This window comes from Melozone crissalis, unplaced genomic scaffold (assembly GCF_028551555.1).
Source record: "Melozone crissalis strain CALT ecotype California unplaced genomic scaffold, PUWL_Pcris_2 ptg000033l_1, whole genome shotgun sequence".
In the NCBI taxonomy this organism is placed as follows: Eukaryota; Metazoa; Chordata; class Aves; order Passeriformes; family Passerellidae; genus Melozone; species Melozone crissalis.
This window is the reverse complement of record NW_026535811.1, coordinates 7,667,214-7,692,538: the sequence shown is the minus strand read 5'-3', so window position 1 is coordinate 7,692,538 and position 25,325 is coordinate 7,667,214. Positions and strand designations below refer to the sequence as shown.

At 40.1% G+C, this 25,325-nt stretch overlaps 1 protein-coding gene across 1 annotated transcript in view; it reads right to left on the bottom strand.

Annotated features, from left to right (window-relative positions):
* Positions 1-19,745, bottom strand: part of ATXN10 (ataxin 10) — a 75,430-nt gene extending 55,685 nt beyond the window's left edge. The window contains exons 1-3 of the mRNA XM_054281983.1: positions 19,657-19,745; positions 15,412-15,603; positions 13,898-13,980 (exon numbers count right to left, since the gene is read on the bottom strand). Coding sequence (XP_054137958.1) covers positions 13,898-13,980; positions 15,412-15,603; positions 19,657-19,739 — 358 coding nt within the window. The 5' untranslated portion in view covers positions 19,740-19,745. The remainder of the gene's footprint in view (positions 1-13,897; positions 13,981-15,411; positions 15,604-19,656) is intronic.
* Between the last annotated feature and the right edge of the window lie 5,580 nt (positions 19,746-25,325).

Here is a 25,325-nt window from a genome sequence, read left to right as displayed (position 1 = left end):
AAAGACCTGTAAGTTCATGAAGTACAACTGTCAACCCAGCATCATCTTGTTTACCACTAAAGCATGTTCTCAGGTACCACATCCACATCTTTTGTGAATACTTCCATGATGGTAACTCTGCAGCCTCCCTGGGCAGTCCATTCCGATGCCTGCCCACCCATTCCATGAAGGAATTTTCCCTGATATCTAATGGGAACTTCCCCGGGCACAATTTGAGGCAATTTCCTTTCATGGCCCTTCCACATCCTTACAGCAAAAGCAAGAAAATGTAGAAGCAGATTATGATAGATTTCCATTCTGCCATCTAATCAATAAGCCATGAGCTTTCTGAAAGAGGGAAGGGGAAAAGAAAAACAAAAAAGAGGGAAAAAAGAGAAGAAAATTTCACTTATCCCCGAAAATGTACAGACCTTTACAAAGCTAAAAACAATATTCCTAAACAATTCTGTAGCTATCAGCATAGCTAAATTTTACTTTAAAAAAAGGTTACTCTGTGTGTGGTCAAGAAGAGTATTTTTAACCTGATGGTCAACCACCGTGAAATTGCATGCACTGAGATGTAACTTGTGATACACAAATCAACCCTGGAGCTGAAGAGATTTCCCCTCACCAAGATTTCAACAGCTCCTCTAAAAGCAGGTGTTCTTTAGCAAATACACAAATTACATGTTGCTTTCACAACCAGCCTGCAATGGCTTAAGAAGACTTTTCTAGGTTCTACAAAAATAACCTCTTTACACAAAAGGGCAAAAGGGACAAGCAGAAACACTGACTCTTCACCTAATGAATTCTGGTACCTCAATGCTTGTCTGCATGTAAACTGAACATTTAGTCACTAAAGGCACCCATGACAAAGGTGAGACAGCTGATACTTGATGGCCCTGTATGAAGACAGTTTAAATGCTCTCCAGCAGTTCAGTACCTTCAAGATCACAGCTCCCTTTCTTCCTTCCAGTCCTTCATTATCACAGAACTGAGCCAGCCCCCAGTGCATGCTTTTCATTTAATTATTACATTGACATTATCTCATTTAACAATTACCTGATATGGTCTAAAGGAGCACAGTGGTGTTAGCTGGTCCCACCTCCATCCCAGAGCACAGGGCACAGGATTGTGTCCAGAGGGGTCTGGAATATCTGCAGTGAGGAGACTCCACACCCTCTCTGGCCAATCTGTTCAGTGCCTGGGCCCTGCCCAGGACAGAAGTTCTGCCTCATGTCCAGGTGGAACCTCCTGGGCTCAGTCCCTGCCCGTGGCTCTGGTGCCATTGCTGGGCCCTGGAGCAGAGCCTGGCCCTGCTCTGAGCCTCCTGCACACAGGGACAGCCAGGGCTGAGGGCCCCTCTCAGCTGGGGCTCCTCTCCAGCCTGCACAGCCCCAGCTCCCTCAGCCTTGCCCTGGCAGGGAGATGCTCCAGTCCACACAAAGACATCATTTCACACAGTGCTATTTGCAGAATCAGATTGTGCATTAGATGAAAATTAAAATCCCTGAAGTTCTGCGGACAAAGACTTTAAGTATTAGGATTTTAAAATTCAGTATTTGTTTCCTTCTGTTCCATATGGTTAGAACAGGAGCCCACAAACGTGCTCAGCAATCACTTCAGAAAACCTTGACAGCAACAGGAGAGGCTTAAAACAGCCTTAAGAGATTTCCATTCTCTTTATTTGGGCCAGACAACACAGTGATAGTTGTGAGTACAAGCCTCTGCCTTTATAAAACAAACAGAGATATAAAACAGACCCAATCTTAGCACATACAGGACTGCACAACATTGCTTGTCAGACTGCAAACATAAGACTTATAAACTTGCATCTCTCTTAATACTCTAACACAGAAAAAACAGAGCTGGAGTGCCCCCTCTGCCCTGGGGCAGACACAAAGCCCAGGAAGTCCTGGGAGCACATCCCAGGCTCCCAGAGCCTGCACACTTTCAGAGTCTCCTGTGAGCTTTGCAAATCTGAACTGTGGGCTCTGAGCAGCCCTGGCTGTTTGTACATAATGGCAGAATGCTCTGTGATAGACTGCCTGCCCCAGAAAAATAAAACTTCCAACTCAGCATAAGGTGCAGATCTCTATTACTATAAAACATCAGTTTCCACCACCATCATCCGGTCATTGACTTGTTTCCTTGTGGCTGCAAGTTAAAGCAACTTCCAGTCATAAAGAGTTATTTGCCTCTTCACCACCATGAATCATACCACAAATACTGATGAAAATGTATTTTCCTTGGAAAACAGTCTGTCTAGACTACTGAAATTGAATGTACAATACATATATGGGCTCTGTCATTTAATGTTATTAAAATAGTACTTAGTATTTTACTGCTGTAAATAAAATTATTGTCTAGCTACCTTTTGTACTTCCACCTTGGTGTTACTGCACTTGCTGCAGTGCAGACTTGTAGCCCGTTTTTACCATCTGTGGAACACCAAGAATGTTGTGTTTAGTAAATTTCTGCTCACCCTCGCCTCCATCTCCTCTACCTTGGAAACAAAGTCACACTCTTATTTTTTTTTCTTTCCCTTTAAAAGTGCAAACTCTAATTTGAATAGAACATTATGTGCATTGATTGGACAACCCTTGTATTCTTGGAAGATAAATGTCTAGGGAAAAGATCAACACTTTGTTCTGACTTAAAATAAGAATTTGATTTAAAGGAAGTAAAATTCTTGCCACACTATTAAAACCATGGAGTTACAAATAAATTAAAAGGAGCTGGAAGAAACCATCAGACCACACATCAAATTAGCCTCTGATGAAAATTAACTTCCAATGAGGTCTCATAATGGGAGATTAAAAAAAAACTTGTGCATTTACTAAGAGTCAGTTTGACAGACCTCTTAAGATCAGGTTCAAATCTACTCTGATTCATAAGCACTAGCAAGGCTTATGAAATGCAGGACTACAACAATTTCCTCTATCTCCTGTTATTTTAATTGCATCATTTCAGTTTTAGAAAGTAAACACAAATGTGCTCATTTCTTTAACAAATTATCTATTAAAATCTAAAGGCATATGAAATAGGACTCCTGTTACATCCCCACAAGTAGCAAAAGCACATGCCTGAGATTACTCTCCTATGTGAAGTGAAATATTTCTAAGTGCTTGCAGACCTGGGAACTACCTTTATGAGCTTTCTGCAGGCATTAAGATGTAAAATCTTGTTCTTGAATCAGCCCAAAAGCTGAGCCTAAATCTAATGCAATGTCTCTTTAAAGGTCCTGCAGCAGAGAAATCAGCAAGTCTGATGTACTGGGGAGTTTCAAACCAGGCTTAAACCATACCAGGAAACCAAGAAAAATAAGGAGGACTGGCCACCCACTATGCACTATTAGTGGTGTCTGACTGTGAGACACACTCCTCCTACATGATACTTTGCACAGGTCTGAAAAAAAAAAAGAAGAAAAAATTATTAACATGTAAAGTACTAACCAAGATTATGAACAAATTTCTTCAATTACTTTTGATAGCATACTGTGTATGTTGTTCCATTTAACCCAAAATTTCTACTGAAGTGCGTATATTTGCCCTCAAAGAGCTGAATGATCTTTTTCTGTAAATCTGTGCAGAGTATCAGACTTCTCCCCACTTACTTGTACCATTTATATTCTGTACCTGGCTAATAAATGGACCACAGTCCTTTTGGAATACAGAATTACTACCAAACTTACACTTAGTATTTTACTTGCATATCTACATTAATTTACAGAAACAGTTTTAGCATCAACCTTTTTGGGGCACTATAATTAATTTTAATACCTGTAAAGGCAGCTTACCTGTTCTCATTGCCATGTTATGGGCACTTTTGTACCACACATGGTATATGCCCAGAGGATGGAAGAAAAGGCAAGAACTTGATGTGTCTCACAAAATTTCTTGATGTCTCTACACACCATGTAACTTGGCAATATTCCCTAAACTACTCAACAAAAAGGGAGGGACACATTTCTCTCCAAGCCCAAAGCTGCTAGCAAGAAAGGGAAATAGAAAGAATTGGGAATGAAAGTCTTGTAGAGAAGACTGTGTCTGGAAAGCCATGGTTAGACAACTCCCTCTTTTCCACCAAAACAATGCTCCTGTAACTGGACAGCATGGAAGTTGTGCCATGGCAATGATAATCAAACAGCTGAGAGAATGACATGTGTAACTCCTACATAATTACAACCACTCAGATTTTTATCCCTACAGGCAACAGAAGCCTCCCATTGCTCCCTCTGCCCAGATCTTCCTCTAGCTTCTTTCCATCCCTCTTCCATCTTCACCCTCCCTGGAGGAAAAAATATAGCCCCCTTGGGGCCTCTGTGGGAGACTCTTTAGAAGGGATATTTGCTCTCAGCACATGTGAAAAAAAACTAAGCTTCTTCTCCCTGCATTAAATTTATGATGCTCTGTCTTTAGGAAGCTCTCTGCAATTAGAAGGTTTGTTTGCCCCATTATTCCCACCTTTATCTTGAGATCCTAATGGCCCTGCTGCAAAAAACATTGTGACCATTTTAAATCTAGGGATGTTTCTGCAAGGTTTGATTCACATATATATTTGTGTAGAACAGAAACCTGCCTCAATATGAATCTTGCTGACATTATTTGCTGGGGTTGGGTAGGGGACAATAAAGAGCAAGGAAGGAAGGAAAGGACTTACAGAACACTGTATTTAGAGATCCACAGAAATATAGGCATTACCATTCATTTCAAGCCTCAACCAAAGTAACCAGAAACCATTCTAATTAAATAGACATCAGTAAACTCCTATTTCCTTTGTGCTCCAAATGGATATCAGTCCGCATTATAAAACCACTATGCATGTGGCATAAATCAGCAACATCTTGGCAGGCTATACTAGAAAGCCTCCAAATTGCAGGAGCAGGAAAAAAACAAACTAGCTCTACACACTGTCTAAAAGCTATACCAGCAATGAGACCAGGGAAGCCCACAGGGCAGCCCACTGACCTACTAATTTTTCTGACTTAGATATGTTTCCTCAGGTTACTCTCTGTCCTAGAAGCAGCAAAATTATTTACACTGACACTCATTATTTACACTGCCTCTGCCTCCCAGTACAGCAATCAAAACATCATTCCATGAGTACCACCAGAAGGACAGTTTTGACCATCAGTACAAGTATCAAACTGCTGGGAAGCACCAGTTTTTTAATCACTATTTGAAAGTCTGTTTCCAATGCCAACCATGACAGGAGAACCTCATTAGGCAGGATCTGGTCTGTAGTTCAAATTTTGCCTCCAAAAGTTGCTGTAATAAAATATTTTTATACTCACATATACACAGTCAATAAAATAATTCAGTTCAGCACAGCTTAAACAGAGAAAGACAATTTACACAGGCCAGGACTGACAGGACAAGAGGGAATGGCTTCCCATCTAACCCAGAAGGCAGGGTTAGATGAGATATTATACAGAAACTCTCCCCTGTGAGGGTGGTCAGGCCCTGGCACAAGCTGCCCAGAAAAGCTGTGGCTGCCCCATCCCTGAAGTGTCCAAGGCCAGGTTGGATGGGGCTTGGAGCAACCTGGGAAAGTGGAACCATGGGAGGAGATCAAGATGATCTTCAAGATGATCTTTAACGTCCCTTCCAACCCAGGCCCATTCTCTGATTCTAAATCAGACCTCTACTACAGAAGCAGCAAGACTCAAGGAGAGAATCAAGCCCATAGTAGGGAGAAAAAAAAAACCCCTACCATGAATCACTGCATTCAAACAGACCAGAGTTAGGAAAAGGTTTTAAAATTAGATGAGAGCCTTCCATGGGACTAATAAGGGACAAACACAGAAAACTGGAGCTTACTACATTTGGACACCAGAGCCTACAACTAGAGTTGCCCGTAGCAACGAAGATCCCAACCCTGCTGGAAGTTGGAAGCCTCATTACCTCTTCCTTTTTTTTTTTGCCATTAAGATAAGAAAGTGCTGCACTTAAGTAGAGTCCCTGGTCCTACAGTGGATCCTACAATGGCCTTCTTCAGTGGATCTAAACTCTCTCAAACCCCATTCTACTCCAAATGTTCAAAAATGAAAAAAAAAATTAAGCTATGCACCAAGTTCCCATATTAATACCAGAAGTCACAGCTAGCATCACACAGACATGTCAGATTGAAAACACTGGTAACACTGGCATTTACTCAAAATCTCAGCTCCTGCTGTATGACACCAATGTACACAAATACCCCAGACCTGCAGGGCACAGGGGGCTGTGCCCATCTGCACTGTGCAAAATCCAAAGTGTGGGAACTCCCAGTGAATGGGGCAAGAGTTAACCACTGCAGGCAGGGCCAGCACTACATGCACAAGAGCTAAAGAGAACTCTGTATTTGCTAACTCAGGGTAACTCATCAGTTTGAGTGCACTTGGTCCAGGTTTGGCTCCTTTTCTTTCACAGACAGCTGGAAGTGGTGTAAAGGTTGGTTCCCTATTTTGCAGTTCCTGCAAAAAGGCCAAAGCACAAAGCCTTGGAAAAATAACCTGAACCAAGACCCACCCAAATCAGAGTCTTTCCACAGCCTTCCATGAATTTTGGACCAAACTGCAAGAACCAAGTTCCTGTTCACAGGAGGTTGCATGAGGTTGGGACCATGAAGTCGCACAGCTGGAATCCTTGCTGTAGGTGTTCTGAATACCATTAATTAAAAATCTGTTGCAATATTCACCAAAACACAGCAGAGACAGAACATTGTACAGTTAAAACTTCCATACAGGGCAGGAATGGAGCATCTGTGCATCTGGTAACTTGCCAGTGCCCAGCAGCAAGTTCTGCCTGTACCTTTAACCAGCCAAGCGACAACTGCCTATTGCTAGAAAACCTCACAACTGCTTCTTACCATATATGTTTCTGGGAGATGTTCATATTCACTTTTAAGAGGAACTCAGACTCATTTAAAAAAAAGAATAAAAACAAAAAAAAAAAAAGGCAAACACAAGGGAAAAACAAGAACAGCAACAAAAAACCCCAAATGGTACAATAGAACAAACCAATTGCTTAAAACTTTCCTGTTTGGTAAAGTAGCAAAATGCTCTGAGCTATAGTAATTAGGGGATAGCAAAACTCAAAAAACAGAGGATTTTCTTAAGCTATGGAAACATGAAACCAAAATCCCAATACAAGTGCAACTAGTAGTTTACTTCTACCAGATAGCATATCAACTGATTGTTAGGGCACACACTCGGCAAATGCTAGAGACCATGAAAATCCCAATATTATTTTTACAGATTGGAAAAACACAAAGGCCAAAAACAACACCAATAACTCAAATAAAAAACTCATGCTTATGTTTACATAAAAGTTTGATGAGTATAATATATTCATCACACTCCCACAATTATTCCCCGAAAATACTATAAATATTATTTTGACAATGTAATTATAGTTTTGCTTTAACAGTGGCAGCAAAGTATTGGCACCAGTCCCCCATACAAAAACCCTAACAGACAAAGCAAAGATCACACATTGAAACTGGCAACTCTTAAGGTCAGGGCTGTCCTTTATTTCTATGTCTAAAAAAAGCCTGTTTAAGTTAGCAGCTGGTTTATTTAAGCTGTAGTACATATGTAGTTTTAATTACGCTAGCTGTAAGCAAAAGGAAACCTCAAAAACAAAAATAAATGGTAGTGCAGATTTTTTAACTCTCTTTTCTTCCATGCAGCTGAGGTATGTTCTTTCATGCTGCTTTTTGGGATTTAATCCACTCAGGACCTGCTTTCTCCCTCTTCCTCTCCCTCAAAAGTAAAGCTAATGTGAACCTAAATTGAGAAATGTCACCTATACACCATTCATGGTGACTGTATGACAGCTAAAATAATTCAAGCTTTACACCCACTCACTCATTCCATGTAAATCAGCAAGTAACATGACTAGTACAAAAAAATCTGCAGCACAATAATTTACTGTGTTTGGTCACAAACACCCCCAAGATCTCCAACCAAACAGTATGAATCCTCCTTCATAGATAAATATTTGGGGCACTGATGTGGGAAGAGAGGAAAGATTAACTTTCCTTCCTTAATCCTGTTGGTTTAAATTTAGTAGTCATTGTCTAAGAGAGTCTTCAGGACACAATTTAGAAATTACATCTTCTCCAAATCCCTATAAACAGGCCTGTGTGAAGACACTTGCTCAGTTACAGGCCTCTTTTTATAGACAATAAAAATTTAGTTTCCCAAATCCATTGGATGAGCTCTGCTATGATGTCTGTCTAGCAAAAAGTTACTACCTGTGTTCCACCACCCTTTCTAAGCAAGTTTTCAAATATTTATTTTTTACATAGAAAACATTAGCAGTAATTTGGAAATTAAACCATTCAGTGCAACATGATTAAAGAACTACAAAACAAAAAAAAAAGCAGCAAAAGCAAAATGCAGTTTTTTAAAAGAATAAAACAGAAGAATGAAAAATACTGGACATGAGATAAAAGGGAAGCAGAAAAGATGAGAGCTGACTCTTTTGGTCAATATTGGCATTCATTTAAGAACATTTAGGTTCCATAACTGACTACTCGGTTTCCTGTCGATTCAGAATACTTTCCTGATTGACCAGGCATTTAAAATAATTGCAAGAATAGGTAAAAGCTAGTTAGACTGTGATGCCAGTACATAAGCCTCTAATGCTCAGATTTTCAAACTAACTAAGCTTTAAATGCCCAGATTTTTCTACTCACTGGTTCTGCAAAGGTACCACTCCAATGCATTTCCAAAACTCCAAGTATTTACTTCTAGCTCATTCTCCTACTGCCAAAATAATCTTTTTAAGGGGATCATAACCTTAGGGGAAGGCTTCTCCCCCTATCTTTCTTCTAGAGGAAGAAATAAAGAGATAAATAAATACAGACAAGAAACAGTAAGCAGATAAGGACACATGGCTGCCCATTTAAGAAGGAATACAGGAAAACCAACTCAGTGTGCTTTGGCAGGTCTGAAAGCATTTCCTTCCCTTGCTCTTCTGTACCTTCAAAATTAGCCAGTCTTGATTTTCCACTGTAATTCCAAACTGCCAGTCCTTGAGTGCAGAAATGGAAAAGGTCAGAGCAAAGAAACATCTCCTGTTTTCTTAAACTGAGTGAGGACAGAATTGAAAGTTTTGTTTCCCCTACACCCTCCTGAAAAAGTAGAAATCACTTCACTGGTATTTACCCATTTTTGTTTTCAGGAATACTTTTGCAACCATAACAATTTAACCCTGTTTTACTCACGTTCTTCTTCAGAAAAACAACATTTGATTAACTATATCCTTTTCTGTAAACCATTGAAAATTACTTTGGATTAAAAACTTTTTACAACTGAGAAGGTACCCAATTTAGCAGCTGGAAATTTCTTTCTTCTTCCCATTTATTCTCAGCCATCTCTCCTAAAAAAATATCAACGTGATTTTCTAGTACTACGTGAGCACCTGCAGCTTATATTTAGTGGCTTTTGAAACCCAGCATGTCCTCACTTTCAAAAACTTACAAAAAAATCAAGTATCCTTCTCTGCTCAACCATGTGATGTTCCCCTGTAGACCTCAGGGGAGCTTTTGTCTTCTTCATCAAAGATAAAATGCTTCCATCCCATTTGGCTTTTACAAGAAACAATCTCTAGAAACTGTAGGTAGGCCTAGGTCCCTTACATGTCACTTTTGAGGCATGTGCATAACCCTATGCTTTTTAAAATTTATTTTTAGTGTCTATGAAGGAGTGATATTTTTATTTACACAAAGTTCTGAATTCAAAGGTTACTCAATGATATTTCATCTGCAGAATGCTTCTCCTCCACACTGATGAATTACGAAATACTTCCCAAGGCAATTTCTTCTCAGACCATGAGCAACCCATAAAGTACCCACAGTCAAGAATAACTGGGTTTTCATTAACTGAGAGAAAAATATGCATGAGAACCAATCAGGCCCAGAATAGAGGGAGTAGTTCAACCACACTGCCTGAGGATCAATCCATGGCACTATTAATGGTCCTGCTGGACAGAGGAGAGAGGAAAAAATGGCAGCTGAAGAGAGAAAATAGAAGGATAAAGGAAAAAAGGAGGATAAAAATAGGAGAGAGAAAAAAGGAGGATGGAGGAAAAAAGGAGAGAAAAAAGAGAAAAAAAAGAGAAGAGAAAAAAATAGAGAAAAAGGCAGAAAGAAAAAATGGAGAGGGGGGAAAAAAGAAAAACAAGAGGGGGAATAAAAAAAGCTCAAAGAAAGGAACATTTTTTTTATAGTTCCCTTATAAGAACAGAGCATTTGTAGTACTTGAAAAATGTTTAAAATATCACATATTTTCCCACACATCCTCCCTCACCAAAGGAAGCATGAACGGGTGTTAGACATATGATATTCATGCTGCTGAATGTCCTACCAGAAAATGCTCAGGTTACTATAATAAGTGTAGTATTAAAAAATTTACATAGAACCATCTTTCATCACTGCTTTTAAAGGCATGCTGCAAGTTCTGTTCTGAAGAGAGTATCTGTAGCTGCTTAACTACCCCTGAACACACTGCAGAAAACTGGAAGCAAGGTCAAATTCCTGTTCATGGATTCAAGCTACAATCCACTACATTTTAACCAAATTTCTGGATTTTGTAGAATTATAAGCAGAAAAACTCCAAGCCTTGCTCTAACAGGCAGCACACCTGGGCACAGGTTTTGGCTGAGATCCCCAGAAGTGCCTGTGACACAAACACAGGCTCCAAACATTCTGTTCCAAAAAAAAAATCTGTACCAGCAATGGTGTGGCAAGGAGAAAGAGTGGGGGCAAACAGGCAACTCTAGCAATACATAAAAGAAAGGACTAAAAGTGTTTGTGTTTTTTAATGCAAGTATTAAAAAGAAAGGAGACTCTTATTACAGGGACAGCTGACTTGTACATGGGATTGAACAATCTCTGAATGCTGTATGTATGAATTAACTATTTTTCAACTTACCTGAAGTTTCAAAGAGCTATTTCAGGACAGACATTCTAACTCACCTTCAAGGATTTTGGCCCACTGCCTTAGTATATTAATGCAATCAAAACAGTAACTTTTTCCACAGCTGGGACAATTATTACAAACATAGAGTGATTTATCTCATTTTTTAAAGCATTGAAAAAAAGAAAAAGTAAGATGTATGGTGAAAACATGCAGTAGAGTTGTTTCAGTAAATATACTGAATTGACAAGCCAAAATAACCATGTATATAACCCCTGGGCAACTATTTTTAAAGTATTACTCATAGCAGAGAGGATGCAAAGGAGTCTGGATTTATTTGAATAAATATTAGCAACAGTTTTTAGTCATACCACTTTGCACAACACCTCCTTTTTTGTTTCTCTGATCATGTCCTCTCCCTTAACCATCACACTGGTCACAGCAGTGGTCAAACAATTCATACTTTTATTTCATTGCTGGTTTTATCCATTTGAAATTGTACCACACTGAACTTTCTTACAAAAATAAGCACACCACTCACTTACTAGCCTTAACAGCTACCAATGGATTAGAGTGAAAACCTGCCATAGATCAGGTTAAATGAATTTTTCAGTCTGCAGAGAGAATTTTCAATTTCATCTTTGTAAACACAATAATGTTGGAACTTCAAGCTGATTTAGCCTATAATAATTTGTTCTGAGAATTTTTCACATGAACGTGTAACATTTATGAACATAAACATTATTTAGTGCTGCTCACCCTGCAGTACAGCCTTACCTCCTCCTCCTTGTACTTTGTTGCTATGGAAGCAATATGAAAGTATTTTAAAAACCTTAATAATATACACAGGCACCATGAGGGATCATCCAATCCAAGCAGCCATTTGAGGGAGGAAATGATACCCACCCAAATGAACAACTTGAAATACACCACTTAACACCTAATTATCTGCAAGAACAAAATACACTTCCTACTCTAGCCCTGTGACCTGATTTCCTATATGAAACATGAGAAGAATCATGAAACAGAATCACAGTTAATAAATACAGAACCATTTACTAATTTCATGGGTCTCTCTTGTTTCAGCAGTGCTATCCAAGCCCAATTTAGCAATTTGCTTCAGTACAACTAACAGCCAAATTTAACTGTTAACTTCTGAGGCAAACCCTGCAGGAGGAACCTGTGCTCTAGGCACTACATTAATTTCCACTTACAACAAAGTTCTCCAGATCACTCAGCAAGGAATTAGCAACATTTGCTTGTCTATAATTTTTTTCTTGTTGTATTAACATATGTGGAATACATAAGCCATGCTCACCTCATGCAGAGGTTCCCCAAGAGATCAATGCTACTTCCAGCATCAAATGAAGCAACTACCATGGGCCAACACAGCAAATCTTAGTTGTAACTCAGATGTATTTACTGAATGGTTATGTAGAGTAGCAGTTACAAAAGAACTACAGAAATCCTGTTAAAAATGTCTTGTTGATGCCACCCTTATATTCAATGTTGATAAACAGATTTTTACACCATCCTCTGGCTTGGCGAAAGTGCCTGAAGCAGATAATCAAATTACTGGGTTTTACCCCTTTTGCTTTTTGCTCAATATCATTCTCTCTCCTTCTTCAAATCCATGAGCAGAGAACAGCACACACATGTGACAGCAAGGATAGGCCAGCAGCCATCAGCCCAAAGGGAAAACCTCAGGCCATGCCTGTATCCAACAGTGAGCACACCCTGCTCCCTCTCCTGCAGGTGGTGGGCAGCCCCTCTGCAGGTGGCATTCCTACACCACAATTCCTGATGCTTTCAAGGAAAAGCATCAGGAATGCTGATTTCTGATCTTTACCCGTACAGCTTTCTGAGCCCACTGCTGTCCAAGGCCCCAGCTCAGACAATGACAGGCTGGACAGTGTCACCATGATGTTTTCTGAAAAATTCCCTTTGCTCACGATTTCCCCCTGGGAAGCTGAGAAGCCTCAGAGAGAAATGTAAACAATAATTATCTGACTCGCTTCTCCCCATTTTGCTGCTTTGGAATGTGGCCTGGACGTTGTTTACCAACAGGTGAATGTTTGATTGGTTCCATGTGAATTGTTTTTCTTAATGGCCAATCCCAGTCCAGCTGCGTTGGACTCTCTGGTCAGTCAGGGGTTTTATTATTCATTCTTGTTAAGCCTTCTGATGTATCCTTTATCTTTCTTTAGTATAGTTTTAGGATAGCATAACTGTAACTGTATGGCAGCTGTTTCACCTGCTTTCACAAAACAGCACAAAAGCAGCAGCAGAAATCCAGTAAAAAACCTTATCTGAGGAACAGGAGTGAACAGAAATAACAGACACAAGAAAACAAACATGTTCTACTCTCTGCAACCACAGCTGGATTTTAATGTATAAAACTCCACATGCACACACTGGGAAACACAGACTGTGAGAATTACTGAAAACCCTTAATATCCAGTGAAATGAGTAGCAATAACTACCACTAGTACTACACAGTCACATTTTCACTGCATTGAAAGAAAAAACTCATCTGTTAAGGAAATGTGAACACTACTCAAATCAGATACCATCCTGACTGGCCAGCAACTGTGGTATCCAAATGAAAATTAAAAATAATTTTTAAGAAGTCACAGCCAAAATCTGCTTCCTGGAATCAGATATATTATCTTAAGTATCAGCAAATAAAAAGACAGTAAAACAGCAGAATGTATTCTGAATGGAGGTACTACAGGAACTTTTCCTTTTGTAAAACCCAATTACTCTGCTTCATATTAAAAAGTTCCCATAGAGCTTTCCTTTAGCAATCTACAAGGAAAGTTCAGTGAAAATACAGCTGAACTAGACTTGAGACCTTTTTCAAGCAGTCTAAGAGAGGGCCAATTCTTAACTGCAACTCAAGAAGAATTAAGCTTATTAATAAAACAAATGCATCAGTAAAGTGACATCATACCATGCATGTAAAAAAGAGAATGCAGGTTATACATTTAACAAAATCCCCAGCCTTACCAGTCAGCAACAACTCTTCTTTGATTTGTATTCCATGAAGCAACTTTATCAAATGGACAGATGTGGAGATGAGACCCAAGTTCCTATTATTAAATTGGGAATAAAATACAATAATTCACTTTATATGCAATACACTCAAAAAAATTTAAAAGGCTTTTCACTGAAGTTAACAGGAAATTTTTAGCATCTTCAAGATCTTTGAAACAAAAATAATTTCTCCTACATTACTGCCTGCCTATCAGTAGCCACATTACTACCATCAGAAGCAAATCAAAGGGGTTTATTGCATCATTCTGCATTTTACAAATTTTGGGCACAGAACATTCAGAGCTAAGTACCCTTTCCTCCTTTTTTGCTATTCTTCCTATCAGACATTAAACATTAGCAAGTTATTCCTATAATTTAAACAGCTTTATTTCTGTAAAAATTTTGCTTTGTCTGGAGATCAAGCATCCAGAACAAGAGTAATGTATCTTACTTCATAATAAACTTGGAGGATTTTCAATGCCAACAAAGCAATTAGTGACAGCTACCAAAAAACAACAGGGCCAGCTCAAAGGGAAACATACACAACTCTCAGAGAGAAGCAGAGAAGGCCAAGTTATCATTTATCCATTTTCCAGTGAGAAAGAATCATAGGTAGACTCTCAAAATGATTTGCATTGCAATTTTTGTGGTTAACAATTAACAGAATTCTGCCCCAGCACAGAAATTAAAACTTAGTCCCATGTCAAAATTACATTTAGTTCAATAAATCAAATTTGACATGTCTCAAGAAACCAACTTTTAAGACTGTAGTCCCCAAAAATTCTTTGATATAACCAACTTGTGACAAGTCAGGGCATTTTTTTGTTGGTTGGTTGGTTTGGGGTTCTCAGGTGGTATCCAGGCAAGGAGGATGTTTGTTGCTATTTTTGCTGGGTTTTTTAGAAACATCAACCAGACTGTCAGGTTTTCACTAACTACAGCTGGTTGTATCACAAGCATCCCTTCAATGTTGCAAAACAGACACAGAAAAGAGAGGCTAAATAACTTAAGGAACCAGATTGATTTAATAGCCTTTAAGCTCAACTTGACTGTATATATGTATCAGGATTAATATGCACAGTTCTACATGCTGTGTTTTGCCAGGAAAGCCAGACAGATTTAAATAAACCTTAGAAGACATAATAATTCTGTAACTGATTATTAAGACCATTTAATTATTCATTATGTTATAAAAATTAAGAAAGGGGGGAAAAGTATGGTTCTACAGTCAGGTTGCCAACAGGCTTATATCATTTGTGTAATCAACTTGGATTGTGGACCCAAACACTTTGTTCTGTTACTGACCTACAAATAGGTCACCTATTTTTATTTCTTGCATATTTGAATTCAAGTGATTCCATCAAGCAGGAAATGCCAGTTAATAAATCAACTAACACAGGGGTGCAAAATAAGAATCTCTTTTATAAAACCACACCAACATCAGAAGGTGGTACCTTGGTACGGGCTAAAAGGGTTGATGACTGTACCTCAGGACATGCTGATTCTTGGCACACTCCACACAGGCATTCCTCAGACACCTGAAGCACTCTGCTATCAGCAGCAGGCAGGTGTCCAAATCTGCCAGTGCACAGGAGTCCTCACAGCTCTGCTCAATGGCACTGGAGGTGCTTGTCAGGATTTCCAGCACATCCTGAAACACGCTTTCTTCCGCCGTTTCTCTGAAATACAGAAATTGTTGTGAAGAAAAAATAGAAATGCACTCCTACCAAAAAGCCTATGACATTGGCACTTCTTACTGTAGAGCCAAAGATGTTTCTGCAGCCATCTTCTGAGTATTTAACTACTCATAGTAGAAATTTTAAGTGGAAGGAACAAAAACATCACACAATCCTCTCATCAGCTTTTTCAAAAAAGGGGTTGCAGGAGAGTGGTGCTGCCTTAGTATTCCTCCTAACTTTTCAACAGCTCTTTGGAATTTTAATGAAAAGGAAACAAAAAATTCTCCCTAATACATACAGCTGGTAGGTTTATACATGACACTGCACGAGATGAGAGGAAATGTAAAGTAGCATTAAATAAAATGTTCATGCTGAAAACTCTTCCTAAAGGAGAATTAAAAATCCTCTTGATCAAACACTACTGGGTAATATGGTATCACCTGCATTCTGATGCTCACTCAAATGCCTACACATTTGCACAATTAGAAATTCTACCTTTTTTGAAAGTGATCATGTCCATAAATCAAACCATAGAATCAGCAAGGTTGGAGAAGTTCCTTAAGATCATCAAGTTCAACATTAACAAAACACTGCCAATCCACCTTGTCCCTAAGCACACCCTTAGACATGTCTGGAGCCTAGGAAGGTACAGGTTGGATATTAGGAAAAAATTTTTACCTAAAGATTAATAAAGTACTGGAATGCTCTTCCCAGGGAGGTGGTAGAATCACCATCTCTGAATGTGTTTAAAAAAAAACTGGACATGGCACTTGGTGCTATAGTCTAGTTGAGGTGTTAGGGCATAGGTTGGACTCCATGATCGTAGAGGTTTCTTCCAACCTCATTATTCTGTGATTCTGTGATTATTTCCCACCTCTGCTCCTGCCACGTTTCCTTTCCTAGACTAAACAAAACTCTTAGTCTTTACTCACAGTTACATTTTCTAAGTACACATTATCAAATTTGCTGCTCCAATAGTGACACTTTTATGCTAAGCTGCATCTTACTGACAGTGCAGTGACTCCAATGCTGAGGTCTGTTAGGGCATGGAGGAAACTTACAAAGAAGGGAGCGTGCAGTAAGAAATACAACATACACCAACGTCACTAAATTACCACAACAATAGGTTTCAGATCTTCAGGAAGCATGTCTTTTATTCTGCAACCTCACAGTTGATCAAGACCAATATATTTACACATTCTCCATCTACACTGAAATATTAATAAGCCCACCATTGCATCACTTGAGCATTATGGGGAAGAAGCTACATTTCACAGTGGTGCAATACTGAAGGGAAAATACCAAAGTGGCACAAAAAACAATGACAAAAGCAGACTTTAAAATGGGACCACTCAGCCCACTACAGTTTCCTTACATCAGCCTGTGCCTTTTGCTGGATTATCCCATGAAACCAATCATTTCCTGACACAGCTGCAAAATACAGAACCCAGTGGTCAGTGCAAGACATACTACTGTACAACATTCACTTATTTAAATTGGTAAAAAGAGAAATTAAAGAAGCCAGAAGAACCTTTGTGCACATTTTTGTGACTAAATGGGTAAAAGGGTAACAGTTATTCTTGTGCTGGAAAAGCCCCCCTCTCCTAGCAGAGCTATGCAGCAGAACAGAACTTTAAGTCAGACACTGGATCAGAAGCATGCTGAGCTGCTGTGACAGTTTTTCTTTTAAAGTTAGATTGAAAGTAAAAGAAGACCTAAGAGTACAGACATTTCCAGTAAAATATGAAGATGAAAACCTCTGTCCTCTGTGTAAATGTGGAAGGAGATGTTGATTTTTTAACATAATTGAGGAAAGACAGAACTCCAAATCTGCCACTTAAACACTATGAAAGAAAATCCAGACTGCTCAAGCCAGATCATCCCAGGCAGAAATCAAATCTCAAAGCCTAAGCAAGCAAGCAAAAGGTATTCCAAATGAACACAGACTGACTTAAATGTTGTTTGATAGAGCAGGATTCTGTTCTGAGAAAATTTAAATGTGACTCTTATACCTAAGTATTCAAATACTGCAATTTGAGTGTGTACTACAAAGGAATTTAAATAAAACTGTCCTTCTGAATAAAAAAATCCTCAAATTAGCAAGAAGACTAGAAAATATTTAGCTCATATTAAGAAATCAGCTAAGGCTGACTTCAGAAAACTGTTCCACAGCAATGCTTACTAACAGTTTTTTTAAAAATTAATTTTTTTCTAGCAGTACAACGAAGATTCACATACAAAGCAGCTATAAATATTTAAAATATATTTTTGAAATGGAAATCATCTTTTCCCTAATTTGTAATTAATAAAACTACCAAAGAGCCCCCTAAGTGTACTTAAGATTAAAATAATACCTTGCACTGTAAACAGCCCTTGAAATCCATCCAGAACAGCTCTGTGGATATTCCACTAATTTCAGTTTCCTGTATCTGGGTGCCTAACACAGCAGCTCCACATTTTGCTATTGCTACCTGTCCTTCATTTCCACATCAAGTTCTGCAGGAAGGCAAAAGGCAGCAGAAGTAAAGGCCACAGCAGCCCAGCTCTTGGACAAGGAAGACATGCACAATTTCTTCTTAAGTCAAAACAAAGAGTCAGAATTCCTGCACCCATGCCAAAAGGAAGATTACTGTCACTCCTTGTAGGACCTGTTTGATTGTAAAAAGCTGAAACTCTGCAAGATACCACTGCAGAAAACATGGAGTTAGAAACAGTAATGAAACTGTGTTCAAAAGACCAGCTCCAAAAAAAATCAAAATATTAGTGAGGAATGACACGAACAAATCTACAAATTTACAATTCTGTATTTCCATTCTATGTTTTAGGTACTTGCACAACTCCATACCTGTAAGCAGTCCCTAAAAGGCCTTTAAAGTATACTTATCCTCACAACATTCCCAGGAATAAAATAAAGCCATTTTAAAGCCATTTCCTTTTTTTTTTTTTCTTTTTTTTTTTTTTTGTAGCTTAGTAAAGGAAACACAAAGAAATTAACTAAAAGCACTGGAAGCCTCAAGTAAATTACACAGCCAAGTGTCAACAACTCGGTCAACAACACCAAGAGCTGGTGCTGCACCTGGGTAAGGACAACCCCCGGGGATCAATCCAGGCTTGGGATGAGCAGATGGAGAAGCTCTGGGAGAAGGATTTGGGGGTGCTGGTGGTGGATTTGGGAGAGCTGGCCATGCCCTGGCCATGCGTGCTGGGACCCAGAACCCCCCAGCATGGATAGCAGGGGAGGGGATTTTGCTTCTCTGCCCTGCTCAGGTGAGACATCACCTGTAGAGCTGCCTTGAGCCATAGGATCCCAGCAGAGAAAGGACATGGAGAGAATCCAGAGGAGGCACGAAGTTGTTTAGACAGATAAAGCAGCTCTGCTTTTAGGAAAGGCTGAGACTTGGGAGTGTTCAGCCTGGAGAGGAGCAGCTTTGGGCTGACCTAAATGATGCCTTTCAGCAACTGACAAGGAGCCTACAAGGAAGATAGAGGTTATTTACACGGGCCTGAAGCGACAGAATAAGGGGCAATGGCTTCAGTCTGATGAGAGAAGGTTTAAACTGGATGTTAGGAAAAAAATCTTTCCCATTGAAGGCAGTGAGGTCCTGGGACAGGGGGCCCAGAGAAGCTGTGGCTGCCCCATCCCTGAAAGTGTCCAAGATCAAGCTGGAGAGGGCTTGGAGCAACCTGCCATAGTGGAAGGCATCCTTGCACATAGCAAGAGTGGGATGGGGATCAGCTTTAATATTCCTGCAACCCAAGCCATTCTGTATCTCCAGGATATTTTATGCCACCCACGATTAGAGCCAAACACCTTTCCTCCCTGCTACAGGCACAAGGACTGAGCACGCTGCAGCTCCTCATGGGCCCCCTGGAGCAGGACAGGAGAAGGGACCGCTCATCCCCCGTAGAAGGGACTTAATTCACCCCCTACGGGGATACAGAGAGCCCCTTTTCCAGCCCGCAGCCGACTCCACGAGGGGCAGGACCTCGCTGGGAGCCGAGGCGAGCCCTGCCCGACATCCACCGGCACCGCCGCTCCCTGCTCCCCTCTACCTGGGCTGCGCCTCCCGGAAGAGACCCGACAGCGCCCGCACGCTCTCCAGGCGGGCCGCGGGCAAAGCTTCCGCCGCCGCCATCGCCCGCCCCGGCCCCGGCCCGGCCCCGCTCCGCCCCCGCCGCGCGGAAATGGCGGCGGTGCCGCCCCGCCGGGCGGGCGGGCCGGTGCGCGGAGCCAGCGGGAAAATGGCCGCTCTGGCCAGGAGATGTGTTGGCATTCCGTGTCTGTTTCCTTACCAGCTCCTGTATCTTTCCTTTTCCCATGTTTTTCTTCTTTTCCTTCCTGAGTTTCCGCGGTAGGAAGCTCACCGCGGCCCGCTCCCTTCACGCAGCTGCTGCTGCCCCACACGCGCGCCCAGTGTGCTCTTGGGGATAACCCGTCTCTAAACAAAACAAATATTAAATGAATATAACAACACATAAAATGCGGGAATAATTATTTCGTGCTTAACACTCTAATCATATACAGATTTCTCAGCCTATGGCAGCGATGTGAAACTGACGATTCTAAGGTCCCTCCCAGTCCAAGGCTTTCTGTGAAGTAAATACTACTTTGCTTCAAGTTTTAAAATATTTTTAAATTAAACGCTACATTTTTAATGTTTATTTTCTAAAAATGTCGTTCAGCATTTTCTAAACATGTATGGAAACTTAACCTGCATGTGTGTGGGTGGGAAATTAGCTTCTGATGGTTAAAAAGACTAATTGTGGCCAAACACTATGGAAAGCTTTATTAGACAATCACTCTCACAGGGAAGACACTCAGAGTTCAACCGTCCAGCCAATTTTTATATATATTATAAAATTTAGTTATTTTTTCAGATAACTCACGGATGTTGTATGTTAAGCTCATCTGATCTACCTAATTCTGTGAAAAACAGGCAGATCCCTTAAAGATGCAGCTTTTCCCACAGAGAGTTTAGAGTCTGAATAACATTTATTTTTCTTAGCACAGCTTTAGGGAACTACAAGAAGGGAAACACTCCACCTAGAGCCAGCAACACCTGAAAATAAAGTTATGCAGAACTTATTTTAAATCCTCCATCAAATTAAGAGACTATACTCTTGAGGCAACAGTGTTTGAAGCTGGAAAAGGGAAGGACCTCTCTTAGCTAAGACTCTGGAAGAAAATTGCCCCACTCCAGCAATGCTGGCTCCGCAGGAGGCAAAGCAGGTCAAAGACGTTGAATCCCTCTTATCTCAAATGTTGTGAGAGGAGCACTTGCTCTAATCTCAATATGCATACTGATTGTGCCCCTTTTTTATTGGGGGCAACTTCCATCAGAAGATAAAATTTGGGCTCTGGAAAAAATTAGAGTAAAGAAGCAAATCCTGCAGTATAAATATTTTATATGTTTCCGGCATAAATACTCATTTTCTGACTCTTATTTTGGGCCTGTGTTATATTAAGTATGACTTAGCCCACACAGCTTTGAAGCTGTAGACCAAAAGCTTTTATTTTTGTTCTGTTATTTAATGGGATCTAGTGAAATTGATCGATGCACTTGGAAAAATGCTTTTCATTAGCCTCTGTTGCTAAATCTGTGGAGCACACCCTGCCATCATGCCCTCAGTTTCCTGCTTACACTGGGCAAATTACAGGCATTCCTTACCTTGCCAAGGAATTCTGAGCGCCTATATTAAGATGAGGAAGAGCAGATCTGAGAGGAGGTAGATCTTTTTAAACACCAGAGGTAAAACAGAATCCCTATGAAATGGATACTGCAGACTGTCTCAAACCCAAGAATAACTACTGCAATCTGAAGCCAGCTACAGACTTTATTTGGCTTCAGGTGAGGTGTTACACATGTGTCTGAAGGCCACAAAAGAGCAGTTATTTTTGATGTTGACATTTATGTGTCACTCGTTTGTTATGTAATATCATAAATAAATTTAATTCTTTATAAAAAAGAAATGCCTCCATCTGGAAAAAAAAGGCCTGCAAGGCCTCAAAGGAGATGTTCAAAGCCCTTGCATTTTGTCCTGGAAACAAATGATGTCTTCTGAGAAGGAGATGCAGGTGAAATGCTGTCAGCTGCACAGTTGCCAGGCTCCAAGTCACTGCAGAGACTCTTGCCTCATTTGTTAGATGCAGTCCAGTTTTTAGAGACAATGAGGAATTTTGTGACTGTCATCTGCCCTTCACAGAGGTTTTGTGCCACGTTTGCATGGAATGTTTTTGTTGGGATCAGCATTATCCTCATCATATCAGCCAATGGCATAAGCATGTGGAAAGACACTATCCTTGCCTTGGTCAGCTGGGTGAAAGAGATGCTGCTGAGGATATCTGGTACCCAAAGTCTTGTTCCCTGGGGAATTTTGTGGTACATGAGTTCATGTACCAGTTGATTTATAATATGTAGAATTTAGAGTCAGGGGTTTGTCGTGTGCAGAAGAAAATGCAGCTGAATTGTAAGAAGGATGGTGCTGAATGCAATGAGGTTTTGTGTGTGTTAACTTGTGTTATCCTGCAGCTTTTCCCATGCTATGAGGTGCCAGGGAGAGGCCTCCTTCTGTTTAGAAATTTATTCTCATGGATAGAAAATGTCCCTGTTACAAAGTTAACACAAATTTGGCTAAAACTAAACCTTTAAAAAGTCACTGATTCCACCTCTTCTTGAGTGTCAGGTGATGCCCCATCCCTGGAAATGTTCAAGGTCAGGTTGGACAGGGCTTGGAGCAACCTGTTCTAGAGGAAGGTATCCTGCCCAAGGCAGGGGAGTGGAATTCAATGCTCTTTAAGGTCCCTTCCAACCCAAACCACCCATGATTCTATGACAGTGAGTAGTATATAGTTTAACACTGCTGCAGGGGAATGAAATTGGTTCACACAGTTTAATTTCTGTAGGAAAGGACCGGGATGCACAAGGGCCTACACAAAGCAGGGAAGGACATCTCTCCCCAAGGCAGGCTGCCCCTGACTTCAGTCATGAGGATGAAGGAAAAACGGTGGATGTGGGGAATGTGGCAGTGAGCAATGGGCTTGCAGAAATGCTGCATAGAGACAACATATCTGAAATAAGTTCTAAGGGTCTTGTTTAAGGTTGTGTGGTAAAGAAGGATTGTTGAGGAGGATTGTGAAGGGGAGAGCATGCAGTTATGAGTCTCCTCTTGTGACTTTTCCACCATCCAGTGTTACTTTAAGTCCTAGAGGCCAGTGTGAAAATGCTCCCACAAGCAGTGGAGTGAGAGCTAGATTTGACACTTTTGCCATATAATGTGGATTTCCCATACAAATACAATCAGATCTCACCTCTCATGTGAAAATCTTGGTCTTTCCTAGTTTTCACTGCAGCCCAGACAACTGACCAGCCAAAAAGCTGCTATTAAGCCAGTGCACAAAAATCACCTCTGTGCTGAGCTCACCAGGCTTTTGTGCTTGTGTGCAGTCACTCTGTGGCACAGACGGGGAGTTCAAGCAGACTCATTGCTTTTGCGCAGTGTGGAGTCGCTCTCCACATGCACATTAAACGTGCTGGGATTGCTCTGTGTTTGCAGAGCTCCACATGGGAAACTCACCTTTTGGGGACTGTGGCAATCACTGCTTAGCATCTGTGAGCAAAGTCTTACAAAGTCCTGTGTAAAGCCCTGGAAATGCTATCTGCCTTCTGTTGCTTGGAAAATGTAATTCATCTGCTAAGCTTGGAGACCAACCTGGCTCCTTCAGATATCTCACAAAGATGCTGTTGGAGAGATGACAATACTCACTGAAATTGTATCTCATTCCCAGAAAATAGAAATAAATATCCTTGCTAGGGAGAAGAAATAACTTGAGAAGTTCCCCACCACCTGGTTGCTCTCAGAGTGAAGAGGTGAATGCTTGAATATTTTTGAGGAACTCACCAGTTATGTAGTCTTCCTGAGCAGATGTGTCAAGCCAATGAATGGAGGAGCAAAGGGAAATGCCCACAGGGAATCCCACATTCCTTGGAAGTGCTCCCATTTACCAGCACTGGTGTATCTTGTCAATGCTGAGAAATTTGCTGCAGGGAAAGAACAAGGCATAAAAGAATGAAGAGGAAGAAAAACCCATACAGCAACTCAGAGTATCTCCTATTTTGGGTTATTGCTGGTGCTTGGAATTGGAGAATTGTAGCTGTGATCCTGACCAAGCTTCATACTCAGAAATAGAGATTAAACCCCTCTAGTTCTGTCAAAAGCCTGACATCTAGTGGAGGTAGAATAGTGGGCAGCAGAACTCAGCCTAAAACCATTCGACTGCAGAGTTTGTATTATTCACTGCTGGTGTAGAGTCCATTTAATTTGTTAATTTTATCTGTGAAATATGAGTTAGTCTTCTCATCTTTATTGTGCACTAAAATCACAGAATACATGTCCCTTCCAACTCAGGATAATTTAGGATTTTAAATCCCAATAAGCTCAGCCTTCATGTACAACATCTGTCAGCAGATAAGCTTTGTTAGGTGAGAGCAATAGGCCTGGGATTGGTACCTTCATGTTAGGAGACAAATGCCTACAAAGTTTGCTTTTGCAGAATTTATGAAAGCCAGTCTAATGTCATCTTAAGAAATCATATTTGAGAAGATGCTACTGGTAAATAGAAGTTGCTACATACATTATCTATTTATCTCCAAGGAGAAAATATATGCAGTTATATAGAGTTGCTAGACTCTATAGAGATAGAACTGAGAAATAAAGGGTTAAACTTCAGTTCTACAGTCTTTTTCTTTAGCTCTTCATCAATTTTTGCAGCTATGTGAAAAGCTTCAATACTTACAAGAAAATGTTATTCAAAATTGTGAGCATTCGTTTAGCTATAATACAAAGCTTGTAAAATTCTAGCTAAAAATCTTAGAACTTATTTTCTCAGAATTTTCCTATCCTAGCTTAATGTTCATTGAAAGAAACATGCAACCTAAACTTAAAAAAAAAAGAAGAACAAATATTGCTATTCAAATATCATTTGTAGATTTCAGAATGTTCAGATATAAGGATGTTTTGTTGCCTTTAAATTTCAAAACCTTTACCCATTGAAGAAATATCTGATGAAACCTCCCTGTCATACCTGTGGACCTGCAAAAAAGAAAGTTGAGTTTCTTTTAAACCAGTGTGCAAAGGCTGTCCAAAACCATTTGCCTAATTATGTATCTGAAGAGAAGCTTTGATCCATTCCTGTTTTATATGTCTTTTTCCACAGGTCATATCAGAAAACTAAAGTGATAAGTTATGGATTTTTTTTAACTAACATTTTTAAGCAGACACAAATATAAGTAAAGTTTGATAGTTTCCATCTGTATCTACTGATTATAAGATTTGGCCTTTGCAGAAGTCATTATTTGTATGTGTGTGACAGGCTTCTAAATTCAAAAATCCCACACTCTTTAATGACTGGGAGCAATAATACTTCAGAGTTATAAATTTCCCAGCTCACATGGAGATAAAAGCAGATATTGAAGAAGGCATTTGTCCATCTGTTCACCTGTGCAATGTTCTCCTTAAGTCCAAAACTCATCCAAATAAGATCAGCCCCCTGTGTCTGCATGTGTGTGCCACACATTATCCACTTGCTAGATCTGGGCTACCTAAGGTTTGTTAGCCTCCCCTCCCACACTTTACCAGTCTTGGAGTGTGCCTTGTCCCTCAGTAGCACAGCAGGCAGTTATTAAGTAATATAAATTATTAATTAAAATATTAACTGTTACTTC